This window comes from Manihot esculenta, chromosome 8 (assembly GCF_001659605.2).
Source record: "Manihot esculenta cultivar AM560-2 chromosome 8, M.esculenta_v8, whole genome shotgun sequence".
Classification (NCBI taxonomy): Eukaryota; Viridiplantae; Streptophyta; class Magnoliopsida; order Malpighiales; family Euphorbiaceae; genus Manihot; species Manihot esculenta.
The window spans coordinates 40253679-40265195 of NC_035168.2; the positions used below are offsets into that span (position 1 = coordinate 40253679).

Consider the following 11517-nt stretch of genomic DNA (forward strand, 5'->3'; position numbering starts at 1 on the left):
CGATTGCACAGCCCTAATAATAATTACACTTTTATACGTTGGAGATGTATAAAATCAAGTGATTTTATTAAATATATAAATTAAATTAAATCTAAAATCTACTTGGATGTCCCATTCAAGGAAAAGGCAAACTGCTGAAAGGCCGACATAAGGAAAGCCCACCATTCAATCCATGAGTGGGCCAATGGGCACACAGCTACCTCATTCCACCTCGCATTGGTGGCCTTGTAAGTCTCAACGACAGGGCCGTGACCGTGAGGCTTAGGCAAGAGAAGAGAGTGTGATAAAGAATGGACTGCCTCAAAATTTTCTACTAGTTAAGAGGAAAAAGAAAAAGAAAAAGAAAAAACACCTCTAATCACAAGACCTGTGAGTCGCAACCGACTTGGTTGGCATGAGCCAAAGCCCAAAACGAACTTGTCCGCGTGGTCCTGTTTTTGCCGTCTAATTGGATCAAAACTATAACATGATAAATACGTATTCATCAAGCGGCACACTTTAGCAAAAACAACTAAAATATTCATATATAACAAGTGCGGGAGAGTTTGGTCAATACACTTATCTGCTGTTTCACACGTTGTATGTAACGAGTCTCAATCCCTCATTATTTTGTCTTGCGATAATAATTGAAATTCCCAAAATAGGCATTCAAATGGAATAGTGCCCCAGTGCGTTCACTCTAGCCTACCTGTGTACCTAATCTGGGGAAAAGAGTTTCAGAACGAGTATTGGGTGTGTTCATCCCATTGGGCGAACTTAAACAACCAACAATCTAATTATAAAATTTTCAGAGCAAATTAATAAGACAGATCAATTAATTCTCACCTACACGCTGGAAAAAGGAGACCCGCTAAATAGCCTTATGCTGCAACCAATTAATCTATAACTTGAAATAGAAAATTAGAGAAAGAAGGAGAAAGAGATTATCGTCTATTGTAGTTAATTTACTCTGATGTTTTGTTACTCTGTCTGTTGATGGTTAATTTTTTATGATTTTGTTTAGTTAATTTCTTATGATTTTGTTCTCTCTCCTGCCTTTGGGTAGGGAAGAGATGATTTTCTTTTTAAGTTTTTTTCCTTATATTTGAGACTGTCTCTTTATTTCTCACTAAATCTATTGGCTTTCATTTTGTTTTATTTTGCTGGCTTTCTTGTTTTATTTAGTGCAGATTCTTAGTTTGCGTTAAAAAAGAGTCATACTTTGCTGGCCTTTTGTTACTGTTTCTCCGTTACGTCCTCTCCTTTGTTGCTGTTTGACAAAGAGCCATCCTTTGCTGGCCTTTTATTGTGTGTGTTTGCATGTTAATTTCTTTTAATTTATTATTTGAATCTTTAGCAGTGTTTAGATTTTCTTTTGTGGTGTTGATATTTGATTGATTTTTATAGTGTTTGATGGTTTCGGTATCTAACTTCCACGCGATCTATATTTATAACAGTATGTCGGTAATTTTTTTTCGATAATGCATTGATATTTATGTATTCTTTTTATTGGTTGGATTGATTTGAGCAGTTTGTTTTGGGTTGGTTTTGTTTTGGGTATATTTTGGTTTGATGGTTGTTTATTTATTTTTTTTTTGTTTTGTTTTTAGATTTATTTTTCTGTTACTCTTGTATAGTCTTGTGAACTTTACATTATAAATTTGATATTTATTAAAAAAAAATGGTAATAACAAAGTAAAGAGGTTTGATTGAGTGAGAGCTTCTTCAATTTTATTTTGTGTCTTTAAATTGAGGTAAAACTGATTATATATGAAATGGATAGAAATTTAAATAGTGATTGATAAGGACCGACAACGAAACAAGCGTCGAGTTAATAGACAAAGATTGAGTAAATATATTGAGAAATGGCTATTTGTCAGAGTTGGTTGTTATTTGTGAAAGAAAAGAGAAAATCCTTACGGCAACAGTAAGAAGTGAGAACCAAAAGGAGAAACACTGTAGTAGATAAATTAAAAGAAAAAATAGATACGAAGATAAAATGTCGGTTAATTAGATTAGATTTTTTTAAAATTTTAATAATAAAATTTCTAAATTAAAATCACTTGTTTCCAAAAAAAAATTTCAAATTAAATCTCCATAACTGATCAGATGATTTCTGTAGATAAATTCAAATATCTGAAGCACCAACTTGCCATGAGAAAGAATAAATCATTAAAAAGGAAGCAAACTCTAATTTGAATTATGTGGAGCCAAAAATGAAATATCAACATCGAAATGTGGTAATTTACGTGGATTAGTACCAATATAAGCCTCAAGCATTTACCCTTTTGTCGTTCCAATGAGGGATGCTAATTTGATTACTTGGGGAATTTTGGATTTAATTAAATTAGCTTCTTCTTTTGGCTTAACATGGTTAATCACGTCTCTTTCTCTTCTCGTCCTATTTCACACATGTCCTTCTCATTACCACTATTTATTATTTCCTTTTATTTTAATCTTTTAAATAACTCCCTCATTTAATCTTTACTGCAATGCGTTGATTCTCAGAATTGGATAAATTACTTTCTCGTTTATTTATTGTGATATAATTAATATTAAATTTACATTTTTTTAAAATAATTGAAATTTTCTTAAATTCCAATTTTTGTCGTACATTTACTTATCTTAGTTGTTTTTTTTCTTGGTTTAGTTGTTAATTAATGGATTAGACTGATTAATTAGAAATTAAAATAATTATTATAAAAATTTAGGATAGAAGTGTTCATGATAATAAAATTTAAATCCCAAGTAATAATTTATCTTGAGTTATATAAGGTCTACTTGAATTTAAAATTTGGATTTCGAGGAGTAAATTCAGGTTTTAGAATTTGAAATTCATAAAGTCTAAAATATATTGTTTAGCTAGTAACGAAAATTCAAAAAATTTAATTTAAAATGAAGATAATTATTCAACAATTTTACAATGTTAGACTTGAATTTCAAATAAAATAGACAATATTTTTATTTTCAAAATCTTATTTTGTTGTCTTTTATGTTCATCTCGAATTTTAATAAAATATAAATTAATTGATTTAAATCACAATTTAAAGATTCACATCACGAAACCAAGCACAATATCAAGATAGTTTTAGTATAATAAAATCAAAATCTATAAGTGGTTTCATTTTTAAAATATCAAAATTTGAATCTTTAATCAATATTCCAATAACAATCCATGATTGGTTCCATCATCATGCACAGCAGAATTCCATATGGACTGCAATTTAAGTATGATTTTTTTTTTTTATTTCGCAAGTGTCTCTCACTCTTATGCCACCCATTTTTAATTACAAAATAATAATTTAATAATTATTTTTTTTAATCATATGACATCCAAAATATATTGACAGAATTAATCCGAATTATTACTCTCAATTTTTATACCATCTTTCTTTTTGTAATGATGTTTTAATATTTATTAATTAATACTCATTCCTTTTTTTTTAATTAAAGATTTTACAATAATTTAATTTTTTGTTATATTTTTCAAAATGAAATATTTTTTTAACTTATACAATTTTTATTTTTTAAAAAAAATGAATTTATGCATGAATTTTAAAAAATTATTTAATTTTTTATTATAAAATGAATTATATCACATGGAGAGAATTAATTTTATTTTTAGATTCAATTTGAAATAAAAACAACCATATGCACCCTATTTTTAATGCTGAAGAGAATAAAGATATAGAATAATAATTTGATAATTTAATAAATTATTTATGCAACATATAAATTTATTTCCTCCATTTAAGAATACCAAACTGGACTATTTAAAAAATATATACATATCAAACTGGACTACGTACATGCTTAAATTTAATTTAATTTAATTTGGATTATAATTATGATTTTAATTCAATTAATAAGAAGAAGGTATAAATGATATAAGCGAATTATAAAAGAATATATTTCAGATCAATTTATCCTTTTTTTTTTTAACTTTTAAAAGGGTTTTCTAATATTATAATTTTTCAATATACTCTAGATTCTATAATTATAGATTTTGTAGTGGTGCTCTCTTTTATCTTTAAACTATTTTCTCGGATGTTAAATATTGATTAAATTTAATGGATTTATATTTTTTTAAAATAAAATTTGACTTCAAATTTGAAATTAATTTTATTCTTATTTGGATTTAATTCCTTTTAAATTATAGTTTTGAATAGGGTAATTGACAACCTAATTTCACCTGTATTTCTGAACTTGCCTTAATAGAAAACGAATAAAGAAATAAGCAAAAAATGAAAGAAAGAGAGAGTTGAGTAGCAGCCAACGCAGGTCGTAAGGCGTGAAATGTTACCCCAAATTCCTTTTTCATCCGTACTAACCTCGTGCTGGGGACACGTCGGTACTTCAACGTAGAACGCTGGGTAAATCAGTCAAACCCTAAACCTCTTAATCCAACTGAAATTTTAATTTCATTCTCCATTTTTCTCTCTCTTCTTCTCTCTTCTTTTTGGTTGTTGCCTTGCTGCGTTTTCCTTTTTCCTTTTTTTTTTTTTTTTTGCTTTTTTTTCCTCTCCTTTTTTTGGGGTTTATTGGTTGTTTATCTCCACTGGGCATCGCCGCTTCTCAAAGCTTATCTCTTCTTCCTGGTGGAATTCTTGGATTTCTATTTAACAATTCTGTTTATTGAACTACTAGTCACTCTCAGTCTTTGTCTTTACTCTTTCACTGTTTTAGCTCTTGCAGGGGATCCCAAAAAATCCAATTATTTATCATCTGCACAAGTACCGCTCAACTCAGGCTTCCTTCTCCTGATTTCATCAAAATGCAGGCTTTTTTCTTGGGTCATTGACTCCATTTTCCTTTGCTTTGTGAGACATTGCCCCTTCATTTCCCGATCTTGACACCGTGATCATGATTTATCTCAAGATTCTCGTGTTTTTTGGGCGATTCAGCTAGTGGTTGTGAATCATTGTGAAATATACTCTATGATGCACGGTTTCGAGAAAATTTCCTCAGTATAAATCTTCGCCATTGGTGGTTTCTTGTTGGGTTTTCAACTGAAAACCTTATCTGGGTTCAGGTATTAAGTCTTTCTCTACTGATATCCGGTAATGAATCTATGTTACTTTTTGGACTCGATGGTGTAAATTGAGAAGAGAATTAATCGCTCCATTGACGGTTCCAAGCACAAGATTCAACTGTTCTTTTATATTTGCTGTTATTTCGACAATTGTTTATCTGAATTTTGGTGATACGGATAAATGCTGGGAAGGTTCCCAAATTGTTGAGTTTCATTCCGGTCTGTGAGAGCTTCTTTTACAAGAAACTCCAAAAGAGAAGGCGAAAAGAAAATAAAGGATTTCAACGGTTGGAACCTTCAAGGCTGCTTTATACTCTTTCCTTGGCGAATCTATTTTCTTTATACAGTACCCGTTGATTTCATTTATTGGAGATAGAGAAACAGACATGTCACCCACTAACTGTGGATTGTCAGTCTAAGACCAGGTGTTTTTGAAGCTTCTTTGGCAGAATTTACTGCATCGTATCTCTAAGTTCCGTTTCTAAATACTTGGATCTCAGGTACTATTAATTTATTAAATAGAAGACTTCTGGTGTTGACTTCCTGGGTGTTTTACTGTGAGATTTCATAAGGTTAATCAGGTGGCATTGTGCTGAATTGTTTTCAAAGCATCCATGGGGCTTCTTCGAAGTCTCGTGATGATGCTTCTTCTCATATGTTTCCTCTGGTTACCGGGTTATAGGGCTCAACTGCCTAATTCTGCGCATGAGCTCGATGTTCTCCTCCAAGACTATGCTTACAGGGCATTGGTTCGTCCCAGGACTGGCTTGCCTTATGATGGGGCTGTTCCCTCAGATTTGGATGGGATTAAGATTGCAGCATTGAGGCTCAGGAGTGGGAGTTTAAGGAGGAAAGGTGTTGCCATGTACAAAGAATTTCAGATCCCAGTGGGAGTTATTGAGCAGCCGTATGTGGAGAGGCTTGTTCTGGTATATCAAAATCTGGGAAATTGGTCTCAGAGGTATTATTCACTAGACGGTTACACTTACCTTGCTCCAGTTCTGGGTCTTCTTGCTTATAATGCCTCAAACTTATCTGCTACCAATTTACCGTTATTGGACATTAGAGCATCTGGCAATCCCATAACCATCAAATTCTCAGATGTTAAATTAGCTCCAGATGGGTATGTTGCTATGTGTGTTTGGTTTGATTTACAGGGTAATCCAAATTTTAGTAATGTGGCATCTGGCAATGAATGTTCCACAATTCAACAGGGGCATTTTGCTATAGTTGTCAATTCTACTGCCCTTCCTCCAGCACCAGTTTCTCCACCACCAAGAGAACGCAGAAAGAAAAAAACTTCTAAAGTGTGGATAATTGTTGGTTCTGTGCTGGGTGGACTATTGTTGTTGGTGCTTTTGTCATTTCTGGTGTTGTGGGTACATAAATTGAAGGAAAGGAAAAAAATGCAACAGATGGAGAGGGCTGCAGAGGTGGGAGAAGCCCTGCAAATGACATCAATTGGGGAAACAAAAGCACCAGCAGCAATGGTGACTCGAACTCAACCTACCCTTGAGAACGAATACGTGCCTTAACTCCCACCATTTGTACAAGCTTCCTCTCTCTTTCCACAGCAATTCTTATTCAACTTCAATTCTTGTATTCAGAAATTCTTCCAATTGCACCTATTTTTGGTGGTGTCTCCTGCTCGTGCACTGTTTGGTCTTTAGTAGGCTTTTGGTTGTAGTGTGGGTAATATAGGATTTTTGTGTAAATCTGTTATCACTCACAGATCGTCCATAGGTTTATGATTCATTGTGGTGTGCATTTAGCCGAAAGTGATTCTATATGTGATGAATTTAGTTTTTCCATTGACAAGGAATAAAACTTTTTTGGTGGTGCATTCACTTCTAGATTGTTTTCTGTCCAGTTCTTTGAAATGCAAGATCTAAGTATTTTGGTATCTCAGTTTCGGGAGTGGGCAATCAGCTAAAGGTTAAGCGGGTTCAAGCAGGCTACCGCTTCAATTATCTTCACTTTTTTTTTTTTTGGCCTTTTTTGAGCTGAACTAGGCATCTTAAACTTCATTTCAGGTTTCTTTGGAGAGCTTACGCTGATAATCTTTCATTATGACTATGCTGAAAGATTATTTATTTTGAACGTTGATCATCAGTATTAGGTATCATTTAGGCAATTGTTTTATTGGTCCTAAAAGAAAGTTTCATTCATTAAAAGCATATAAATAATAGCAGGTTTTCTCCCAGAATTTGGCATCATTTACTGAGTTTCTGTAATGTAATTGTCATCAGAGAAAAACAAAATGAAAAAAAGGCAGGAATCGGTTGACACTAGTCATACACTAAAGTACAGGTCATTACAGCTGGAATTGTTGCCAAACACTAAAATGGGTAGAGACCAAGCTGGCAGGGGCATTGCCGGAAATCAGAAAATGTGGTTGAAGGGTTGAATGAATTCCTGATTGTTGCTACTTGCTTCTATAAGATAGGATACCCATCCATGAAAAGGACAAGCTAGACTACAATCTCCTTTTACTTGCACTATAGTGCATATCTTCGTTATGTTATTAACTACACAAGAAAGTTTTGACTATTAGTATTATAAGACTGCGGCCAGAGTGAGAGCTGAGACTCTCGGTCAAACCAGGCGAATGCTAAAAGTTTTTTTTTTTTTTTTTTTTAAAAAAAAGATAAAATAATTACATCCAAAGCTTTGGAGGCTGGATGTAGAGTAAAGTCAGTTCCTTTCTGATCTATGGCTTTCAAAATTTCAGCTTTATTCTTTTTATCTATCCTTTCAGACAGCAAATGGCAAAGGAATCCTTTCCTCTCCAAAAGACTAAACTGCTGCTGTTAAGGCACGGGCCGTCCTAGTTCTATCATTATCTTTGTTTTATTTTGGTGAAGTGCTGTGCTTGTCTTTGTCCGCCAACTTAAATTTAAAGGAAGGGAAAGAAAAGCGCTTCTTACTGTTGTTTTATTGTGTGTTGTGTGACCTAAGTAAGATGCCAAAAGCAAGTGCGACCAGATTGAAATTTGTTTAAGATTTGTTGCTTTAAAAACAATGATATAGTACTGAATATATGCTATTAATTATAAAATAATAATAATGCCACCAAACACCACACGGAGGATATGATTTATTCAATGGGATTGAAAATGGAGAGAAGGTGTGACTTGTGATGGTGTCAGAGAATCAGTGCCCAGCACAAGCTCCATCCAAAAAGGTTTATAGTTGATGGAACCATTGAAATTTAGCGACTACAGCTGTCTTCTTAATTTTCTTCCCCATTAATATTACAAGTTTGAACTTTCCAAGAGTGTAAAGGGAAATACCTAGCTGCTTCAATTCACTGCAAGGCTTTTTAACTTGCCATTTTCCTCTTATCCATGTCCAGAAGTCCTAACATAAAATCATCATGTTTGGAGAATTCATTAGCCACAAAAGTTCACACAAAGTGACCCCAATCGTGCTATTGGTTTTCCCAATTTCCCCCCTTGTTCTTTTACTTTATTGTCAAAAATGATGTATTACATCCTGAGAAAGCTTACTAAGGACAGTGGAAGGTTTAAAAAAGGGCTATTGACTTTGATGTCAAGTGACCTTAAAAGATATATTCAATATCTTGTAAGAATCACCTCCAAAATTCCAAGAATCACCTTAATAAGCAACCTTCCAGATTCTCACTATTTAATAATTTTTTTGGAGTCAATCATCCGGACGGTCAAAAGGTAAGGAAAACAGCAACAGAAAACTGCAAGCCCATAAAACAGTGATGTCATTTATGCAGCATGGATGAAGCCAAGTTTCAGAGTAGTTAACCGCATTGACCATGGTATGCAAGTAGCCAAATGAGCAACATTCTCTAACTAGAAAATTGATATACATGATTTTTCACCTCTGAACTGTTTTCTCTTCAATATTTGTAGGTGCCTCCCAAATATCCACAGGGGTATCCAGCAAAATAATCCAATTAACTGTTCAACTATTTCAGCTCGTCTTCGGATTATAATTTAACTAGCAAACGTAAGCATTATGTTAAAAGAGCCACTCATATCCAAAAAGCTCCAATGCAACCCACTTCACAAATATCGTTAAATTCATCAGAGTATAAGTCCACAATCTGTATTCAAAATTCAAAAATTCACATTTAAAAACAGAACAAAATAGAGATCGAAGTAATATTGCTAATAGGAATTCCTTAGCACATCTGCATTATCATATGAACATTTTATTCCTCCTCCAGAAGTTGTCAAGAAAGCCTCCTGCATGAGTTCCCATAATATTGTTAATTTTTCTATCAAACTTTTGGTAATCACACATCCCCACAATTAAAAGAGGGAAAGTACAAGATGAACACAAAAGAGTCAGGGGAAGCAAATCTTTTAGGACCTAATTTTATTAGGCTTAAATCTAGTCTTCCATACAGGGAAATTGCAGGAAACAAGAGGGACATGAAGGAAAAAATGGGAAGAAGGAAACTTCCATAATTGTAAGTAGATGCCACACAAGAGTAATTGAGAGTTATTTTCCTGAAAATGTTTGTTCCAGTGCATGCCTAACAGCTTTGTGCAATTTCAAGCCAAATTGCAAAACTAAAATAAAATAAAATAAAAGCCCAACCAATTGACTTCGAAATGACTGAGACTACCATCTTGATAACATAGTTTAGTAACCTCACGTCATATTTGTCCTCATATGTTACAGAACGGGCTAATAGAGCAACATCTGTTTCTGTCCATGAACAGAAGTCAGTTTAAAGCATATCTTCTGATTTCCTGAAATCATTAGCAGGACAATTGCACATATGAAGAGGTTAATAGCGCCCAGCTTCAAAACATGTAACAAATGTTCCCTCAAAAATCATCAATATCTTTTTTCAGTCATTGAGGTTGATGGAAAGGCCGTGCCTAGTGCAAACATTAGATGACAATTTCTGTTTGGTTATTTGTCATGATTATGCTCAATAGACATCATTGGTGATGTGACAAGCATTTCCAATTTGACCACACAATTCCATGTCCAAGGGCATTGAGCATATTGACCTTCAACAGCTGACTTACTTCCATCTACTTGACATGCTTACTTTCTGATGAACTTTTATCTCCAGAGCTCTTTGTAACTTATAATGAATTTTCTTCCAGTTATATGAACATATGTACATTTCAAATAGATATTAGTTGTAAATGTTTTACTTGCTATAAAAACTACATTAATTGATCAAGACAAGAGTTGGTGGATTTAATATGATAATTGCCCATCATAAACCAAGCAGTTGTAATGCATGATCGAAGGAATCAATTTTAACCTTTGCTCTATCCACATAAACAATCATCCAAATGTGGGCAACCCAAATACATATCTTAGTAACTGCACTTATATTCAGTCCTCATTTCTAATTTGCAATCTTCATACTTAATTTAAGTTAATATGGGCATCCATAATAATACATCCAAGCAATCAACCTCAACCTTTTCTCTTTCACCCAACATCCAAAACAGTACTTTGGCATGAATCAATCCAAATGTAGTTGATTTGTACAATCAACAATCTGTTCTATAATTACCATAAAATTTTTGCAGTTTAAGTTATGGTTTCACATAAAGTCTGCCCAAAAGCTGTAGACAGAAGCATTTGATCAATTACAGCTTCAAGAACCAGCAATAAAGCAAAAAAGAAAAAAAAAAAAAAAAACTGACGCAAATTACCAATAAGTGCCGTATGCAAGCCACATTCGGATTGAAAGATAAGGTACCATAGAGAAAAAACTAATTGGGTGAAGGGGCAGAAAGATTGTCCATGAGCTTGTTGTCTCTTCTCTCCATGGCCACATCCCACATATATCATCACCAATGTGCTTCGGCTATTAAAATTAGCCAAAAAAAAAAAGTGAGCTATGGAACAACTAAGAAGGAGAATTGAACGATTAGATCTAACAGATTAAGCAGAAAAATATAGTAGAAAGATGGTACCCGGCCATGAGCGGCTTTGTGGATGTAATACTGAGCATTACCCATCACACTGATCATTCCTGCTATGATTCCGAGCGGTAGAGCTGCTTCTAACCACATCCACGACATTTTGCTTCTTGTCTGTTAATTAACGATAGATCTCCTCCCTTACTCGTCGTCGTCGTCCGTCCGTCGGTCATCTTCTTCTTCCCCTTCTACAACGCTGAAGTTTTCGAGCGAGTATTTCGATCGATAATCCCTCGGATATCAGGCCCTGTGGCCCCATAACCCACCTTCATGAGACCCATCTGTCTAGTCCCGACCATGTTATGCATGGCTAGCATTGGGCTCATGACCCACCTTTTCAGGGCCCAAATTTTACAAATTTAAACCTCGATTGATATCGAGATCTGAAAGTTGAAAACACGATTTTTTTAAAGAATATATATATTTTTAAGTGTGGTTAAACAAAATATAACTTAAACTTACTATATTTTTATAATTAAAATTTTAAATTAATTTTTAATAATTGTTAATAACATATTTAAGAATAACAATTCCAATAAACATTCATATGTGAATTCTTTAATTCTTAAT

At 33.5% G+C, this 11517-nt stretch overlaps 2 protein-coding genes across 2 annotated transcripts; one reads left to right on the forward strand and one right to left on the reverse strand.

Annotated features, from left to right (window-relative positions):
• The first annotated feature begins 4280 nt into the window (after positions 1 to 4280).
• LOC110621341 lies at positions 4281 to 6864 on the forward strand. Its single transcript, XM_021765595.2, has one exon. It carries the CDS (start codon positions 5626 to 5628, stop codon positions 6544 to 6546), a length of 921 nt encoding a protein of 306 aa, XP_021621287.1. The 5' UTR covers positions 4281 to 5625; the 3' UTR covers positions 6547 to 6864.
• Positions 6865 to 10482: 3618 nt separating this feature from the next.
• Positions 10483 to 11226, reverse strand: LOC110621342 (NADH dehydrogenase [ubiquinone] 1 alpha subcomplex subunit 1). The gene is given in 3 exon segments (XM_021765596.2): positions 10483 to 10809; positions 10812 to 10832; positions 10942 to 11226. Coding segments are annotated over 3 exon segments (201 nt in total). The 5' UTR covers positions 11050 to 11226; the 3' UTR covers positions 10483 to 10737.
• Between the last annotated feature and the right edge of the window lie 291 nt (positions 11227 to 11517).